This window comes from Salmo salar, chromosome ssa12 (assembly GCF_905237065.1).
Source record: "Salmo salar chromosome ssa12, Ssal_v3.1, whole genome shotgun sequence".
NCBI classification, from domain to species: domain Eukaryota; kingdom Metazoa; phylum Chordata; class Actinopteri; order Salmoniformes; family Salmonidae; genus Salmo; species Salmo salar.
Window position 1 is genome coordinate 19789311 of NC_059453.1, and position 19376 is coordinate 19808686.

At 45.4% G+C, this 19376-nt stretch overlaps 2 protein-coding genes across 2 annotated transcripts; both read right to left on the reverse strand.

Annotated features, from left to right (window-relative positions):
• Positions 1-127: 127 nt before the first annotated feature.
• On the reverse strand, positions 128-11894 carry LOC106564443 (protein FAM83F). The gene is made up of 5 exons (XM_045690996.1): positions 11213-11894; positions 2352-2519; positions 1848-1969; positions 897-1627; positions 128-732 (listed from the first exon to the last, which is right to left on the reverse strand). The coding sequence occupies exons 1-5, from the start codon at positions 11681-11683 to the stop codon at positions 683-685; spliced, it is 1542 nt and encodes a 513-aa protein (XP_045546952.1). The 5' UTR covers positions 11684-11894; the 3' UTR covers positions 128-682.
• Positions 11895-12343: 449 nt separating this feature from the next.
• LOC106592503 (GRB2-related adapter protein) lies at positions 12344-17366 on the reverse strand. Its single transcript, XM_045690997.1, has 7 exons — positions 17171-17366; positions 16633-16720; positions 15734-15825; positions 14272-14391; positions 13840-14002; positions 13300-13542; positions 12344-13045 (listed from the first exon to the last, which is right to left on the reverse strand). The coding sequence occupies exons 2-7, from the start codon at positions 16708-16710 to the stop codon at positions 12845-12847; spliced, it is 897 nt and encodes a 298-aa protein (XP_045546953.1). The 5' UTR covers positions 16711-16720; positions 17171-17366; the 3' UTR covers positions 12344-12844.
• Between the last annotated feature and the right edge of the window lie 2010 nt (positions 17367-19376).

A 19376-nucleotide genomic window follows, 5' to 3' on the forward strand; every position in this document is an offset into this window, starting at 1 on the left:
TGGCAGACCAGAATCATCACTGTCTACAGTGCCTTCACTGAAGACAAAGGCATGACCACAGAAACCTTAAACATCATCACACATAACTACCACTGGTGAATCAGGCCACAAATGTTACACGACTAGAAAACTCCGATTTTTTTTATTTTTTTATATATACTGAATAAACACACTCAAATATCCATTCAAATCCATTCCACCATCCACTTATCATTGACATACGTTGGTCACAGCATGAAACACACACCTAAAAGTCCCATTAATGACATACAAGACTTCACAAGGCAACATGACATTGATCTTTACATGGTATAATAAGCATCACAGACTTGGTGCTCAGTGACAGCGCTTCTTCAACCTGGAATCCATAGTGATGAAACCGCCACGTCCACTTACAATATTACCACAACAAAGACGTTACTTCAAAAATGGATGCTCTTTTCCTCAAAAGAAAAACAACAACTAATGTGCCTGGGGTCGGCCAGTGGCGCTGTTCCACCTATCGCGGATCTCAGCTTTAAGGCACAGGAAGGCTCTGTTTGTCCATAGAATATCTCTGTACAGAGCAAGTAGAATTGACACATTATAATAATTATTGCACCAGATCCCAAAGGTATTATGGAAGCCCACAGAGAACCAGTTGAGTGGGGTGGTTTGATTCCGGATTGACTCAGGTTTTGAATCAGGATGGACTACATTTGTTCTTTGTTGATGGCCTACGGCTCTTCACGCCTGCAAGAAAGAAAGGAAGAAAGAAAGAAAAGTGCAATGGTTAAATGACTTGAGAGAGAGAGATAAACAGAGAAATACAGGTATTGACATAACGACGAGAGAGGGAGAAGGAGGGAGAGAGAATCAAACTGAGCTAAAATAATGAGACAAGAAAAACAACTTACTGTCATTGTCTTGTGTGTTGACAGTCTGTTGAGAAGCACTCTTCAGGCTCATTTTAGACTTCTTGCTCTTCATTGGTTGTTTCACCATAACTTCAAGGTTATTCATCTCCTCCATACTATTGGTTCCCAACGATGTGGGGGAGGAGATTGGACTGGTTGCCGGGCTATCACCCCCGGTGACCACGCTCTGATTGGCTGTCGATTTCCCCTTGAAGAATTTCTTAAAAGAAGAGCGGGATTTCTTCTCCAAAATGCTGTTGTTTTTTTTCACCCCTACCTTCCCGTCGTCGGGTGGTAGCGGGGTGAGTTGATCCAACCACTCGCTGTTCACCTGCATTAGTCCCTCAGGACCCGCAGTTATAGCCGTCTTTTCTATGCCTGGTAGATCCTGCAAGGACCCCATCAGTCCAGGAACACTATTCCCGTACACCAAAGAGTATTTGGGGTTGTAGTATTTATGTGCAGGCACCTGGAGATCACCTCTACGCGAGTGGCCTAGACTAACCTGGAATCTGGATGTGGCGGCCCGTATCTGGGGTTTTACGGGCTCCACTTTGAGCCGCGCGGCGGCGGCCATTTTGGGAGGTGGGCTGAGGTTGAACTCCTTGTAGAGGTCCAGTTTTTCGGAGACGGCGTAGAGCTCGCAGAAGTCGCGGTCGAAGAAGTCGACCACCTGGCCAGTCATGACCGTGATCATGTTGCGGTCCATCCGAGACGAACTCCATGAGAAGCTAGAGGAGAAGAAGATCACAGGAACGATGTTTAGGTCTTCAATAAAAACACAGTGAAACACACACAGCAAGAGAAGCTAGGAGAGAAAGAACAGATATATGTTATGTCTTGGAAATAAACACAGTAACACACACGAGACAACGACAGAGAGAGAGAGAGAGAGAGAGAGAGAGAGAGAGAGAGAGAGAGAGAGAGATTGAGTGAGCTACTTTCTCTCACCTGTAGGAGCCGAACATGACTTTGTCCCCATCCACCAGCATGTATTTACTACACAAAGAACCAAGGAGTCTACCGAAGGACAGACCCAACCCTGTACCCTGAACTGTACGAGTCCTGATGTTCTGAAAGATACAACACACACAGTTATATAAAAGGGTTAGGGTTATGGTAACTTGACACAGTCATAAACAAAATGCACGCAGACGAGCAAGATTCTGCATACACACAGAATGCCATCAAGTCATCGGTGTTAAACCTCCCATATCCAAACTACCATCTGTGCATATAAACATAGAAATCTGTTGAATTTAAGATGCCAAAAATCATTTGACATTTCATTTATTTAGCAGACGCTCTTATCCAAAGCGACTTACAGTTTTTCCTTACTGGTCCCCCAGGCATGTCACATGATCACACATGACACAGGGCCCTTGTACAACACATAAGTGAGTAGCCCAAAGCCTTCAATGCTCCTCTGCTTCAGTATGAGGGACCGTCTCTTACCCGCAGGTGCTGAGCTCCGACCTGCAGCCTGCAGCACATATCCAGGAAGTGTGGAACCCCGCTGACATCCAATAGGATGTAGACGGCCACGGAGCGCCGCGACGCTGCGTCCAGCAGGTCCTGCAGTATCTGGATGTCTGTCAGCAGGTCCATGACTATAGCTAACACCTGAAAGATACAAAGACAATCAAACTTTATTTAAAAATGTAATACAATCAAACTTTATTTAAACACACATGGAGGCAGGGGTAATCAAATACAATCAAACTTTATTTAAACACCTGGAGGGAGAAACACAGCAAATACATTCAAATCAAACTATATATAATGGTGAACAACTAAATTAAAAAAAACATAGAATTTACACAATGTATTTGAAATATAGCTAGAGCAATACATGGAAATAAAGAGGGATTAAGAACAATAGTAGTGAATCATATCACTTGAAAGTCAATAAAACAATGAAAAACCTCCGTGACGAAAGACCATAGAACAATCACTGACTGTTGGGCTGAAAGCACAAGCTGGGCCTACAGAAAACCCGTAGGCTTACACTAAACCCGTAGGCTTACAGAAAACCCGTAGGCTTACACTAAACCCGTAGGCTTACAGAAAACCCGTAGGCTTACACTAAACCCGATGGCTTACACTAAACCCATAGGCTTACACTAAACCCGGGGTGTTATAAAGGCTTATAAACAGTGACATCTTGGCGGTGTAGAGACATTTTTCATATTTTTAAACTGATTCCTGAAATTCTGCACATTTTACAACTGAGCTGAGAGACAATGTTGCAGTTTTAAATCTAGTTTCCTGCTGTTCTAGGCATTTTGCCATGGCTAAGGATGTGTTCTTTTTCTCCAACATCATAACTAAATAAATACTGCTAAATTCATTGTTTTGGGAACTTTTAACTTTCTCCCTGAGCTTTAATATTGGTGATTGTTAGTTCTCAGAGATTATACTATAAAAAAATATATATGTCCATTATCTTTAGATACTTTATCAGATACTTTATATCTGGTTTAAGGGGTTTACATTTTCACTGAAAGTGTTTTTTCATCCCTAGAAATTATACATCTTTTTTGGATATATATATATACACTGCTCAAAAAAATAAAGGGAACACTTAAACAACACAATGTAACTCCAAGTCAATCACACTTCTGTGAAATCAAACTGTCCACTTAGGAAGCAACACTGATTGACAATAAATTTCACATGCTGTTGTGCAAATGGAATAGACAACAGGTGGAAATTATAGGCAATTAGCAAGACACCCCCAATAAAGGAGTGGTTCTGCAGGTGGGGAACACAGACCACTTCTCAGTTCCTATGCTTCCTGGCTGATGTTTTGGTCACTTTTGAATGCTGCCGGTGCTTTCACTCTAGTGGTAGCATGAGACGGAGTCTACAACCCACACAAGTGGCTCAGGTAGTGCAGCTCATCCAGGATGGCACATCAATGCGAGCTGTGGCAAGAAGGTTTGCTGTGTCTGTCAGCGTAGTGTCCAGAGCATGGAGGCGCTACCAGGAGACAGGCCAGTACATCAGGAGACGTGGAGGAGGCCGTAGGAGGGCAACAACCCAGCAGCAGGACCGCTACCTCTGCCTTTGTGCAAGGAGGAGCAGGAGAAGCACTGCCAGAGCCCTGCAAAATGACCTCCAGCAGGCCACAAATGTGCATGTGTCTGCTCAAACGGTCAGAAACAGACTCCATGAGGGTGGTATGAGGGCCCGACGTCCACAGGTGGGGGTTGCGCTTACAGCCCAACACCGTGCAGGACGTTTGGCATTTGCCAGAGAACACCAAGATTGGCAAATCCGCCACTGGCGCCCTGTGCTCTTCACAAATGAAAGCAGGTTCACACTGAGCACGTGACAGACGTGACAGAGTCTGGAGACGCCGTGGAGAACGTTCTGCTGCCTGCAACATCCTCCAGCATGACCGGTTTGGCGGTGGGTCAGTCATGGTGTGGGGTGGCATTTCTTTGGGGGGCCGCACAGCCCTCCATGTGCTCGCCAGAGGTAGCCTGACTGCCATTAGGTACCGAGATGAGATCCTCAGACCCCTTGTGAGACCATATGCTGGTGCGGTTGGCCCTGGGTTCCTCCTAATGCAAGACAATGCTAGACCTCATGTGGCTGGAGTGTGCCAGCAGTTCCTGCAAGAGGAAGGCATTGATGCTATGGACTGGCCCGCCGGTTCCCCAGACCTGAATCCAGTTGAGCACATCTGGTACATCATGTCTCGCTCCATCCACCAACGCCACGTTGCACCACAGACTGTCCAGGAGTTGGCGGATGCTTTAGTCCAGGTCTGGGAGGAGATCCCTCAGGAGACCATCCGCCACCTCATCAGGAGCATGCCCAGGCATTGTAGGGAGGTCATACAGGCACGTGGAGGCCACACACACTACTGAGCCTCATTTTTACTTGTTTTAAGGACATTACATCAAAGTTGGATCAGCCTGTAGTGTGGTTTTCCACTTTAATTTTGAGTCCAGACCTCCATGGGTTGATAAATTGGATTTCCATTGATTATTTTTGTGCGATTTTGTTGTCAGCACATTCAACTATGTAAAGAAAAAAGTATTTAATAAGATTATTTCTTTCATTCAGATCTAGGATGTGTTGTTTAAGTGTTCCCTTTATTATTTTGAGCAGTATATATATATGTTCATCCCCTATTTGTTTTTTTTATTTTTACATGGTTTGGACATAGGGGCCTGAAAAAACACTTAGTCAGCCTGCCTACGTATTTCAATGGAAGAAAAATCCCTGTAGCTGCCCCAACACGTCTCCTAGTTTCCCCGAAGCTGCCAGGCTGGCAGAGACAAAGCAGGCAGAGACAAAGCAGAGACAGAGACAGGTATGTGGGGAGCGGTGTAACACAACATAAAACACCTGAGGAAGGAACTAGAAAGTGGAATCTCAGCTATTATCTTTCCCCAGAACTGGTTCTGTTCTGCTTAGCTTTTACTTTCTGTTTGATATGGGGAATTATTTAAAAAGTAGGAATTTCCATGGACCCAGAACTCTCTGGAGTAGGATGAGACCGATACATTGACTTGAATGTGTCCACAACATAACACTGCCTTTTCAGTCTGCATCACAAGAAGGAGTGGACCTTTTTATAGTGCTTGAGATAAAGGAATTCCTTGTACACAAAACAATATGGGCATAATAAACTCTATTGGGAGTAAGATAAGAAAGATACATTCACTTACAGCGACAGAATGTGAAGCTAAAGCCGTGTTCACACTGCAGGCCTTAATGCTCAAATCAGTTTTGTTTTTTTAAATCAGTTTTGGAATACTGACTGTCCAAACAGCAAGTTACAAGTCACCAGATCAGATTTGTGTGTGTTCAGACAGCAGTCATTTCCTGACATGGCTATGCTAGTTGTCATAGTAATGACTGGTGTATGCACAGTGGTGTAGGTTGATTGGTGGTGGCTCTCATGCTTCCTATTAATCCGAAGTTATGTAGCAGGCCCAGGTGACAATAATGCCTGCCATGGATGTTTCCCTGTTGCTTTGAATGTTCTATCATAGTGTTTGAACACTTTTTTATTCATTTTTTAACCCTCAAAGTACACGATGATCCAACTTTCGAAGCAAGTCCTTTTTAAAATGGCCTACCAAGGTGGTTTGAAACGTGGCTTGAAATATCCGATTCCATGTGGCCTTTGGCTGTTCAGACCGCATGAAAAATAACAGATTTGAATCGGATATGCAAAAAAATAGGATTTGAGTCACTTCAAAATGCCAATGTGAACAAGGCTTAACTAGCATGCCTACAAAAGCTGTATTCTTGAGATGACCTCAGTAATGGGAAAGGGTGGAGGAGGAAAACGTTTCACATGAATGTTCTCATTCAGACAAGGAAAAGGCTGTATGCTGACATCACATTCTCCAGAGGAAACATGCTGAGTGAAGGGTTCTCTGTTGTAACAACAGGGTCTGTGTTGTGTTCACAAAGCCTCGTACAGTAGGACTGCTGATCAGTTTGGCCTTTTAGATCATAATGAATAAGACTACATGGACCGGGGAGACCTGATCCTAGATCAGCACTCCTACTCTAACCCATACACTTTATGAGTACGGGCAAAGAGAAACAACAAGTTACAGTATGAAATAATTCAAGTTAAAACCTACACCACAATGTCTTCCATCTAACAGTAGCCGCAAAAAAAATCCAGTCATTGTTAATGCCATCCATGTAAATGTTGTGATGTGGATTACACAGTAATCTATTCTACTGTATGTAGATGAAGACAACCACAGTATGCTAAGCTAAACACACCACACCTGATTATGTAGGTCCCTGTATCACTACTGTGTGTGTGTGGACCTGTTTAACTATACATGTGGGGACCAGAAGTCCCCACAAGAATAGTAAACAAACAAAAATGTGACCAACTGGGGACATTTTGTTAGTCCCCATGAGGTCAAATGCTATTTCTAGGGGGTTTGGGGTTAAGGTTAGAATTAGTGTTAGGGTTAGAATTAGGTTAAGGGTTAGGGTTAGGAGCTAGGGTTAGGTTAAGGTCAGGTTTTCGGTTAGGGTAAGAGTATGGGTTAGGGTTAGGTTTAGGGGAGAGGGGGAAAATATGATTTTGAATGGGACTGAATTGTGTGTCCCCACAAGGTTAGCTGTACAAGACTGTGAGTTTGTGGAAAAGGAGGCCTGAACAGGCCCCCATTAACATTGACGGGGCTGTAGTGGAGCGGGTCGAGAGTTTCAAGTTCCTTGGTGTCCACATCACCAGCGAACGATCATGGTCCAAACACACCAAGACAGTCGTGAAGAGGGCACGACAAAACCTTTTCCCCCTCAGGAGACTGAAAAGATTTGGCATGGGTCCCCAGATCCTCAAAAGGTTCTACAGCTGCACCATCGAGAGCATCCTGGCCGGTTGCATCACTGCATGGTATGGCAACTGCTCGGCATCTGACCGTAAGGCACTACAAAGGATAGTGAGTACGGCCAAGTATATCACTGGGGCAAAGCTTCCTGACATCCAGGACCTCCATACCAGACCAAAAAATTGGCAAAGGCTCCAATCACCCAAGTCATAGACTGTTCTCTCTGCTACCGCACAGGAAGCGGTACGGGAGCGCCAAGTATAGGACCAAAAGGCTCCTTAACAGCTTCTACCCCAAGACATAAGACTGCTGAACAATTAATCAAATGGCCACCCAGACTATTTACATTGACCCCTTGTTATTGTTATGTCATTTTCTTGTGTTCTTTATTTTATTTATTTTTTAAACTTTTTTATTTTCTTAACTCTATTTCTCTAACTGCATTGTTGGTTAAGGGCTTGTCAGTAAGCATTTCACAGTAAGGTCTACACCGGCTGTACTCGGCGCATGTGACAAACTACACTGCTCAAAAAAATAAAGGGAACACTTAAACAACACAATGTAACTCCAAGTCAATCACACTTTTGTGAAATCAAACTGTCCACTTAAGAAGCAACACTGATTGACAATACATTTCACATGCTGTCGTGCAAATGGAATAGACAACAGGTGGAAATTATAGGCAATTAGCAAGACACCCCCAATAAAGGAGTGGTTCTGCAGGTGGTAACCACAGACCACTTCTCAGTTCCTATGCTTCCTGGCTGATGTTTTGGTCACTTTTGAATGCTGCCGGTGCTTTCACTCTAGTGGTAGCATGAGACGGAGTCTACAACCCACACAAGTGGCTCAGGTAGTGCAGCTCATCCAGGATGGCACATCAATGCGAGCTGTGGCAAGAAGGTTTGCTGTGTCTGTCAGCGTAGTGTCCAGAGCATGGAGGCGCTACCAGGAGACAGGCCAGTACATCAGGAGACGTGGAGGAGGCCGTAGGAGGGCAACAACCCAGCAGCAGGACCGCTACCTCCGCCTTTGTGCAAGGAGGAGCAGGAGAAGCACTGCCAGAGCCCTGCAAAATGACCTCCAGCAGGCCACAAATGTGCATGTGTCTGCTCAAACGGTCAGAAACAGACTCCATGAGGGTGGTATGAGGGCCCGATGTCCACAGGTGGGGGTTGTGCTTACAGCCCAACACCGTGCAGGATGTTTGGCATTTGCCAGAGAACACCAAGATTGGAAAATCCGCCACTGGCGCCCTGTGCTCTTCACAGATGAAAGCAGGTTCACACTGAGCACGTGACAGACGTGACAGAGTCTGAAGACGCCGTGGAGAACGTTCTGCTGCCTGCAACATCCTCCAGCATGACCGGTTTGGCGGTGGGTCAGTCATGGTGTGGGGTGGCATTTCTTTGGGGGGCCGCACAGCCCTCCATGTGCTCGCCAGAGGTAGCCTGACTGCCATTAGGTACCGAGATGAGATCTTCAGACCCCTTGTGAGACCATATGCTGGTGTGGTTGGCCCTGGGTTCCTCCTAATGCAAGACAATGCTAGACCTCGTGTGGCTGGAGTGTTTCAGCAGTTCCTGCAAGAGGATGGCATTGATGCTATGGACTGGCCCGCCCGTTCCCCAGACCTGAATCCAATTGAGCACATCTGGGACATCATGTCTCGCTCCATCCACCAACGCCACGTTGCACCACAGACTGTCCAGGAGTTGGCGGATGCTTTAGTCCAGGTCTGGGAGGAGATCCCTCAGGAGACCATCCGCCACCTCATCAGGAGCATGCCCAGGCGTTGTAGGGAGGTCATACAGGCACGTGGAGGCCACACACACTACTGAGCCTCATTTTGACTTGTTTTAAGGACATTACATCAAAGTTGGATCAGCCTGTAGTGTGGTTTTCCACTTTAATTTTGAGTGTGACTCCAAATCCAGACCTCCATGGGTTGATAAATTGGATTTGCATTGATTATTTTTGTGTGATTTTGTTGTCAGCACATTCAACTATGTAAAGAAAAAAGTATTTAATAAGATTATTTATTTCATTCAGATCTAGGATGTGTTGTTTAAGTGTTCCCTTTATTTTTTTGAGCAGTATATTTGATTTGATGTGTGGGTGGTGTGTACTTGCAACCACATTCTCTCCATTTCCCATAACATGAAACAAACTGGTTCACAGCATCAGTCTGCGGTGTTCCATGTTTGGCATACACCCACACCTGACAAATGACTTTCATATTTTCTCATTCACTCACTTGACAGGTAGGTTAACTACAAGTAGGGTGAAGTTGCCCCTAGGTGCTGATCTTGGGTCAGTTTTAAATGTCTCCCACTAATGGTTAAGGTTGGGATCGGGGGAGGGGAAGCTGATCCTAGATCTGTACCTAGAGGAAACTTCAGCCCAGAGTGGTGAACTACCCAGGGGGAATCCCCTGTAGGTATAGATAGACAGTGTATGCACATTTACATGACATTGTAGGCTACCTGCCGCCCTGTGAACTCACATTAACACTGTCATATATGTAACATACTGTATATGACATAGGCCCAGGTTTAACATATCATCAACTATCATCATACTTCTGTAACAATATACAGTAGTGACACAATCATTTTTTACCTGTTTAATTGAACCTTTATTTAACTAGGCAAGTCAGTTAAGAACAAATTCTTATTTACAATGACGGCCAAAACCAGACCGGACCAAGACAGCGATGTGATTGTGTTCTTCTAAGACCTAGTTTTATAAACGGAGGAAATGTGTCATGGACTGACTGCCTGACTAACTGACTGACTGACTTGCTGATTGGGTGGCTCTGACTGGATGACTCACTGGCTGACTGGTTGACTGACTGGGTCAAGATGGGTGGGTCCAAAATGACTTAAATAAACGTCGCTAAAGGCAACTCAAATACCTTTATCTCTCCAGTGTTGTTTTAATGTGAGGTTGTACGCATCCAAAAATGGTGGAAAGTACAGACAATGTGTGTGCGTGTGTGTCTTTGTATATGTGTTCTTTGAATAGCCTAATCATGAAAGCTAGCCTAACTTTATTTGACATGACAGAATGTTTCCTGTGTAATAGGGAAATCAGCTGTTCGTTCAATGAGGGCATTCAACAATGATATGTCATCCGACAGGATTCACGGCCCGTGGATGACCTCCCAAGTTTACTGGAAATCATAATAATAACAAAAAAAGAAAAAAAGGTTCATTGTTGGACGTAAATGACTGTAAAAACACCAGGAAATCAGCGCCAAGTGATTTTAATTTAAGAAATATGTTCCCAAGAATTCCCAAGCATAACAGAGAGACACGTGGTCGTATATAAACTTAAGCAAGGTTTGAAATAATTATGTTTTAGTCAAAAATGATATCTGTTTGGGCTTCTTGCATCAATTTGCAGTCTACAAATTATTTGTAATTATGTTCAGGCCTCTCGACAATCCTCTCAACAAAAGATATCGTCCCGCGGTTGAATCTAGTTGATGATCACTGCTCTACGAGTTTAAACACTCACTTCCATAGGCCCCTGCTGACGCTGACACACACACACACACACACACACACACACACACACACACACACACACACACACACACACACACACACACACACACACACACACACACACACACACACACACACACACACACACACACACACTTTATTTCTCACTCCGCTGAGACACGCCTCTAATAATCAGTCCTTTATTCGGGAAATCCATTCATTATCTCTATCCAATCACCGCCTCTCCCCTAACCCCCCCTGACGCATTTTAAGTTCTCGGATAAATTACTATAAAGATTACTTTCCCATGAAAAAAATGGCTTCATGAGTTAGATTCCTAACTCACATTTGAGATACATAGGCCAGGGCTATCACTATCCCAATAATAAACCAATACAACACAGTCATTAGTCCTGCATTATTCAGCTCATCCTGATGTTATTACATCATTACAGAACAGTATATACCCACAGTTCACCTTGGTAGCTTCTTGGATCAGCCTACGAATGACCTCCTTGATGTGCGGTCCGTTCTCTTTTGGCGGGTGCGTGTGAACTGCCACGCGTGTGACCCCCTTGAACAAACCCCCGTTGGGCCAACCGAGATCCAACGGCGGCACCTCTGTATCCGACATCTGCGGCCAGTACGTCGAATGGTGCCCCGAGTCCGCTTTGGAATCGTCGGGTTTCGCCTTTAATTCTCCGGACTTCTCTTCATCTTCAGTGTCATATTCTTTGAAAGTGTTCCTTATGGTTTTAATATCACGAGCCGAGAGAAAGTCTTTCACTTTGTCCTCTTTCAGTCGCATTTTGAACGCGCCGTCACCGTTTTTGAGCAGTTGTTCAACCGCCGCGCGTTGTTCTTCGCTGTAGTAAAACTCCGGTTTGGACTCCGGGACGTTCTCTTTGATGTGGCCGTCCTCCATGCATGTTAGCTGGGACTCGGCCATGGCTGGACACCGCTGTGTCACCGCTGGACTGAAGCCTATGGGTAAAGTCGCACAACCGCTACCGTGTGATTTGAAAAGGATCCGGAAGATACACGGTCACCTACCTACCTACCTACCTAGGCTACCTGTGTGACGTTTGACTTTGACAGCTAACCTCAAATGCCGCGTTCAGAAAACTGGGAACTTGGAACTCGGAAATCTCCGACATCAGTGCGTTCAAGACAACTGGGAACTCGGGGGAAAAAAGCGAGTTCCGTCTGTGAAAAATCGTTTTGAATGGTCACCCAAATCGGAATTCCAAGTCGGAAACTCGGGCATCCTAGAGCTACATGAATTCCGAGTTGGATGACCATTCCAAGCACGTTCTTTTCAGAGTTCCCAGTTGTCTTGAACGCGGCATTACCTGCCATGGGGCGGAACAATAAATACCTTGTTATATGACGGAAATCACCCTATGGAAGCACCCAACGCTTATGTGGCTATCATGCAAGTGACTGTCAGACTGTGATTATTGTTGGACCCAGATATTTGTGACTCTTCTTGGAATTGGTTTTATTCCACAGTTAGTTGATCCAAGGATTTTGCTCTCACAAAAGTCAAACTCAAAATGAATGGTAGCTATGTTGCAACGTTGATTAACACAAGGCTTTATACAGGGGCTTACAGAAAATGCATTTATTTGATAATCATACAGTAATAATTGTGTTCTGACACAAAGTGAAGTTTGAAATAGTTGTGTTATCCTGACATAAGCCTATGGTATGGTAAAGTACATTGATAATAAACCAGAAAGAAAGTTACAATATATATATTTAATGCTAAAGCTAATCGTTGTGTCCCCTCTCTCTCTCTCTCTCTCTCTCTCTCTCTCTCTCTCTCTCTCTCTCTCTCTCTCTCTCTCTCTCTCTCTCTCTCTCGCTCTCTCTCTCTCTCTCTCTCTGAAATGTTATTGTTAGGGAGGCAGGTAGCCTAGCGTTTAAGACTGTTGGGTCAGTAACCCGAAAGGTCACTGATTCGAATCCCTGAGTGAAAAATCTGTCAATATTCCCTTGAGCAAGGCACTTAACCCTAATTGCTCCTTTAAGTTGCTCCGGAGAAGAACGTCTGCTATAATGAATTAAGATAATTATTTAGCTGTAAATGCTAACCATTTTCTCTCTCTCATACAGGGTTGGTGTAGTTGGAAGGGAACACTCCCGTTTGTCCCCTCAGTCTTCCTTTCCACCATGACATGTCGGAACACTCTAGCACCTCGATGATGTCACCGGCCTTAAAGCTCAGCTCGTCCTTCTCCTCGGCGCTGAAGTCATACTGAGCTCTCACCTGCATCAGACCTCCGCCCCCCGTGGTCACGGCCGCACGCTGGAACACAGGTACACACACACGGGTTGATTAGACACGCAGCTCCATTCTATACATACACACACATGCATGGAGGTACATACACACACACGCGCGCGCACACACACACACACACACACACACACACACACACACACACACACACACACACACACACACACACACACACACACACACACACACACACACACACAGACACACAGACACACACACACACACACACAGGAGGGATTTGGTTGTAGAGTGTATACTACCTGTGGTGGGGGTATAGGGTCTGGTGTGCGGGGCAGTGTTTGGTAAGGCTGGGGTATGCTGGGCAGGGGCTGGTGAGGCTGGGGTATGCTGGGCAGGGGCAGGTGAGGCTGGGGTGCGCGGGACTGGTGAGGCTGGGGTATGCTGGGCAGGGGCAGGTGAGGCTGGGGTGCGCGGGGCAGGGGCTGGTGAAGCTGGGGATGAGAGGATGGGGCTGATGTCCTGGTCTGGCCGAATCCCCTCTCCTAGGAAGAAAAGTCAAATTAGAGAGAGAGAGAGCACTGTTATAACTTTTCTTTCAGATTCGATAAACCGATAATGAACAGTTTTAGCTATTTATCCGGATCAAGCTTGAAGTACCCTACACCATCATTTAGTGAATAGGGATCCTCCATAGTTCTACTCCTGCCTGTGTTCCTGTGTCCAGCAGACAGATGCGGCTGTGTTTAGAGACAGAGTTCTTCATATAGTACTCCACCAGCTCCTTTATTAACTACGTATAAGCCCTTCATAAACCCTTTATAACTACCTATAACCAGTACCTGTGTTTCTGTGTCCAGCAGACAGATGCGGCTGTGTTTAGAGACAGAGTTCTTCATATAATAGTTCACCAGCTCGTTGAAGGAGCTGAACTTCTCAGACCAGAGGTAATACTGCCCTCTGGTGTCTGCCATCACCTTGAAGTGCTGCACGTCTGTCTCGTGTCTGGGAGAGGAGAGGTAGGTAGGTAGGTAGGTAGGTAGGTAGGAAGGTAGGGAGGTAGGTAGGTAGGTAGGTAGGGAGGGAGGGAGGGAGGGAGGGAGGGAGGGAGGGAGGGAGGGAGGGAGGGAGGGAGGGAGGGAGGGAGGGAGGGAGGGAGGGAGGGAGGGAGGGAGGTATAGTGATATGATGCAAATATGAGGCAAATATGTGGTCAATGATGTTGTCGTGTACATGAATCTATCTTTTTAATGTAAAGACACACACACACTGACCTAACGGATATGGAGAAATCTCCTGGGGAGCTCTGGCTGCCCCTGATCAGAAAGGATCCTATAGGCTGGGCCATGAGAGACTCCTGGGCCTCACCTCGACTAGCACTCTCCTGGTACCAACTAGAGATGAGGGGAGAGGGGGAGGGAGGAGGAGAGAGAGGGAGAGAGAGTGGGGGAAAGGGAGAGCAGTAAACAAAATAGTATTTAGTATTTTTCATAACATCGGATTGTGTTCACACCTGCTTACACACAGACATCACATAGCCGACACACACTGACACACACTACTGCTTGATTGTCTTGGGTAATAAGTATGACCTGGGTAGGTAATGGTCTTGGTAATAAGTACAACCTGGGTAGGTGATTGTCTTGGGTAATAAGTATGACCTGGGTAGGTGATTGTCTTGGGTAATAAGTATGACCTGGGTAGGTAATGGTCTTGGTAATAAGTACAACCTGGGTAGGTGATTGTCTTGGGTAATAAGTATGACCTGGATAGGTGATTGTCTTGGGTAATAAGTATGTCCTGGGTAGGTGATGGTCTTGGTAATAAGTACGACCTGGGTAGGTGATTGTCTTGGGTAATAAGTATGTCCTGGGTAGGTGATGGTCTTGGTAATAAGTACGACCTGGGTAGGTGATTGTCTTGGGTAATAAGTACGACCTGGGTAGGTGGTTGTCTTGGGTAATAAGTATGACCTGGGTAGGTGATTGTCTTGGGTAATAAGTATGTCCTGGGTAGGTGATGGTCTTGGTAATAAGTACGACCTGGGTAGGTGATTGTCTTGGGTAATAAGTACGACCTGGGTAGGTGATTGTCTTGGGTAATAAGTATGACCTGGGTAGGTGATTGTCTTGGGTAATAAGTATGACCTGGGTAGGTGATTGTCTTGGGTAATAAGTATGTCCTGGGTAGGTGATGGTCTTGGTAATAAGTACGACCTGGGTAGGTGATTGTCTTGGGTAATAAGTACGACCTGGGTAGGTGATTGTCTTGGGTAATAAGTATGACCTGGGTAGGTGATTTTCTTGGGTAATAAGTGTGTCCTGGGTAGGTGATGGTCTTGGTAATAAGTACGACCTGGGTAGGTGATTGTCTTGGGTAATAAGTACGACCTGGGTAGGTGGTTGTCTTGGGTAATAAGTATGACCTGGGTAGGTGATTGTCTTGGGTAATAAGTATGACCTGGGTAGGTGATTGTCTTGGTAATAAGTACGACCTGGGTAGGTAATGGTCTTGGTAATAAGTACGACCTGGGTAGGTGATTGTCTTGGGTAATAAGTATGACCTGGGTAGGTGATGGTCTTGGTAATAAGTACGACCTGGGTAGGTAATTGTCTTGGGTAATAAGTATGACCTGGGTAGGTGATGGTCTTGGTAATAAGTATGACCTGGGTAGGTGATTGTCTTGGGTAATAAGTATGACCTGGGTAGGTGATGGTCTTGGGTAATAAGTATGACCTGGGTAGGTGAATGTCGATGTAGTTACGTGGTATGAATCCCTTCTTTCCATGTCGCTCAGCCATCAACCAGTCATCATTGGTGCCCAAGATCTACAGAGAACAGAGGAGTGGGACACACACACACACACTTAAAGTGGTTAGAATGGAGAAGTACTGTAGCCTACTATTGACATAAGTCACAGAGTGCAAACAGGAAATGCTGTGGATACCGTATTACTAATCCATGTTTGCCATTTGACCGTCTCACAACATAGCTTAGTGTATGCTATAACAAAGGCCTGTGACCAACATGTCAGCATCTATCAACTAACAATGGGTTTGCAAGGCAGTGTTGCATGGAGTATTTCTTCCGACATATGGGTTGTCTACTTATATATGTGCCCTTGCTAGGGTACACTAGTAGTGTGGAAGGGGATTGCTGTTGTAACGGTTGTCGTCGGGAATAGAGGACCAAAACGCAGCAGGAATGTGGATGCTCATCTTGTATTTATTTTTAAATAAAAAGAACACCAAAATAACTAAACGAAGAACTCACGAACAACAAAACAGTCTTGTCAGGCTCACACAGGCAAAACAAGAAACAATCTCCCACAAACACTTAACCAAACACATACCCATATATAGGACTCTCAATCAGAGGCAACTAGAAAACACCTGCCTCCAATTGAGAGTCCAACCCCAATAAACTAGACATAGAAATACAAAAGACTAGAGACCACATAGAAAATACAAACCTAGAACATAACCCCAAAAACCCGGAAATAATAAATCAAACACCCTACTACATAAAACACCACCCCGAACCACATAAACAAAATACCCTCTGCCACATCCTGACCAAACTACAATAACAAATGACCCTTATACTGGTCAGGACGTGACAGCTGTCCTCTTTACCTTCATGTTGTCTCCCTTCCTGAAGCTCAGCTCGTCCTCAGCAGTGGCAGTAAAGTCATACTTACCTACTGCCTCCATAGCAGGGAGTCTGGGGGGGGGTTCAGGGGGAGAGAGATAGAGGGAGGTGACACAGAGAGAGAGAGAGAGAGAGAGAAAAGAGGGAGGTAGGGAGGGAGGGACAGAGAGAGAGAGAGAGAGAGAAGGAGGGAGGGAGGGACCGGAAGAGAGAGAGAGAAGAGGGATGAACAGGGAGAGAGAGGGAGAGAGAGAGAGAGAGAGAGAGAGAGAAGAGGGAGGGAGGGACAGAGAGAGGGGGATAGGTAAAGAGAGGAAGAGAGAGAAAGAGAGAGAGAGATAAAGGAAAGAAGGAAGGCAGGAAGGAAGGAAGGGGGAGAGGACAGGATAGAGAGGTTAAACAAAGGCATAGTTCTGTAACAGAAACCCAAAACACATCAACTTTGACACATCATTAATGAATATACGACCCTATAGACAACAACAACAACAAACAAACACTGTAAAGGAAACTGATACATACTTCGATTCCCCCAGACAGCACGGTTAGTAGAGATGGTAGCTCCAAACTTGAACTGTCCTTGTCAGAGTTCTGACAGACAGGATATGATGCAGTCCTGCAGTTGCGCAAACAGAACCTTGTTCTCAAGTTGTTTAGAAGATGTCTGACCGTATACACACACACACACACACACACACACACACACACACACACACACACACACATTAACACACACACACACACACAGAGAAGGGGTGAAACCACAATGCTGTCTCAGTGTGGCATATGCTAAATATGCATAAAGTCTGTTTCAGAAGAGAACATTCATCATTGACAAACTTCCTCCTTTGGAAGCACTGCTGTAGCTGGCTTTCTGGAAACACCCAAATAACCTTTTACATTTCACTTGCCAGCATTATGATCCTATGTGCTGGAGAATACACACTTTATGTTGCACAAGCAAACACAATATTCTCTCTCACAACCAACACACTTTCCCTTTCTCATATGTTTTTAGGTCTGTGTTTCATACAGGATCAGAAGCTATAACAGAGGCTCAGTCTATGTACACAGACACACACACACACACACACACACACACACACACACACACACACACACACACACACACACACACACACACACACACACACACACACACACACACACACACACACACACACACACGCTCAGTCTACGTACACACACACACACACACACACACCCGCTCAGTCTACGTACACACACACACACACACACACACATGCTCAGTCTACGTACACACACACACAGACACACCCGCTCAGTCTAAAGCTATACAGCCAGTGGGTTTGGGTTCTTACCAACAAGGCCACTATTGCCTGAGACAGCGTTTCTTAAAGGAGTAGTTCACTATTTTACAACTTGATGTTAGCTGGTTCCTCAATCTGAAAGAGGTCTTTGGTCCAGGAGAAACTGTCATCTGTGGTTCAGTTTTATTTATACAGCCATTACAAACTTCAGCTAACTTTAGCCACCGTTAGCTAAAAATCTATTGAAGTGATAGGGGCATGTGATCAGGTTGTTGTTTTTATGGCCAAATCACGTTTAAGTAACATGATGTGGACATTATTGTTCTAAACATGCTTACTTTCCCCCCATCAGTTCCATTGATTTGAAGCTAGCGGTGGATGAAGTTAGGTCTGGTTGTAATGGCAGATTAAAGAAAACTGAACCACGGATGACAGTTTCTCCTGGCCCGTAGACCACTTTCAGGTTAAAAATCAAGTAAAATAGTGAACTAGTTCTTTAATGCTGGTCCCAGGGACCAAACGGGGATGCACATTTTAGTTTTTGCCCGAGCATTAACACACCTGATTAAAATAATCAAAGGCTTGATGATGAGTTGATTAGTTGATTCAGGCGTGTTAGTCGCTAGGGCAAAAACAAGACATATGGACTCCTTCGGTTCTCCAGGACTATGATTAAGAAACCCTGGGAGAATCTCAATTGCATTGCCTTGATTCCTCACGTCCTCTCTCCTTGCTGCCTTCCCAAGGACCTCAGACCTTATCATCCAATGGGTTTTGAGAAGGAGGCGAGGAGAGAGGACGTGAGGAATCAAGGAAATGCAATTGAGATTCTGTCTTAGGCAATAGGGGCCAGAGTCCCAACCCACAGGGTTTTATACGGTTACTGGAGGAGTCCCAACCCACAGGGTTTATACGGTTACTGGAGGAGTCCCAACCCACAGGGTTTATACGGTTACTGGAGGAGTCCCAACCCACAGGGTTATTGGAGGAGTCCCAACCCACAGGGTTATTGGAGGAGTCCCAACCCACAGGGCTTTATACGGTTACTGGAGGAGTCCCAACCCACAGGGTTATTGGAGGAGTCCCAACCCACAGGGTTATTGGAGGAGTCCCAACCCACAGGGTTTATACGGTTACTGGAGGAGTCCCAACCCACAGGGTTTATACGGTTACTGGAGGAGTCCCAACCCACAGGGTTTATACGGTTACTGGAGGAGTCCCAACCCACAGGGTTTATACGGTTACTGGAGGAGTCCCAACCCACAGGGTTTATACGGTTACTGGAGGAGTCCCAACCCACAGGGCTTTATACGGTTACTGGAGGAGTCCCAACCCACAGGGTTACTGGAGGAGTCCCAACCCACAGGGTTATTGGAGGAGTCCCAACCCACAGGGTTATTGGAGGAGTCCCAACCCACAGGGTTTATACGGTTACT

What these genes read in the sequence shown, in the direction of transcription:
- LOC106564443 (XM_045690996.1), bottom strand. Translation starts at nt 11,683, where the DNA reads ATGGCCGAGTCCCAGCTAACATGCATGGAGGACGGCCACATCAAAGAG. An exon ending in TGATCCAAGAAGCTACCAAG is followed by an intron (nt 2,520 to 11,212) that starts GTGAACTGTGGG and finishes TGTATCTTTCAG; the next exon opens with GTGTTAGCTATAGTCATGGA. An exon ending in TCGGAGCTCAGCACCTGCGG is followed by an intron (nt 1,970 to 2,351) that starts GTAAGAGACGGT and finishes TGTATCTTTCAG; the next exon opens with AACATCAGGACTCGTACAGT.
- LOC106592503 (XM_045690997.1), bottom strand. Translation starts at nt 16,710, where the DNA reads ATGGAGGCAGTAGGTAAGTATGACTTTACTGCCACTGCTGAGGACGAG. An exon ending in GGAAGGGAGACAACATGAAG is followed by an intron (nt 15,826 to 16,632) that starts GTAAAGAGGACA and finishes TGTTCTCTGTAG; the next exon opens with ATCTTGGGCACCAATGATGA. An exon ending in ATCGACATTCACCTACCCAG is followed by an intron (nt 14,392 to 15,733) that starts GTCATACTTATT and finishes CCTCATCTCTAG; the next exon opens with TTGGTACCAGGAGAGTGCTA.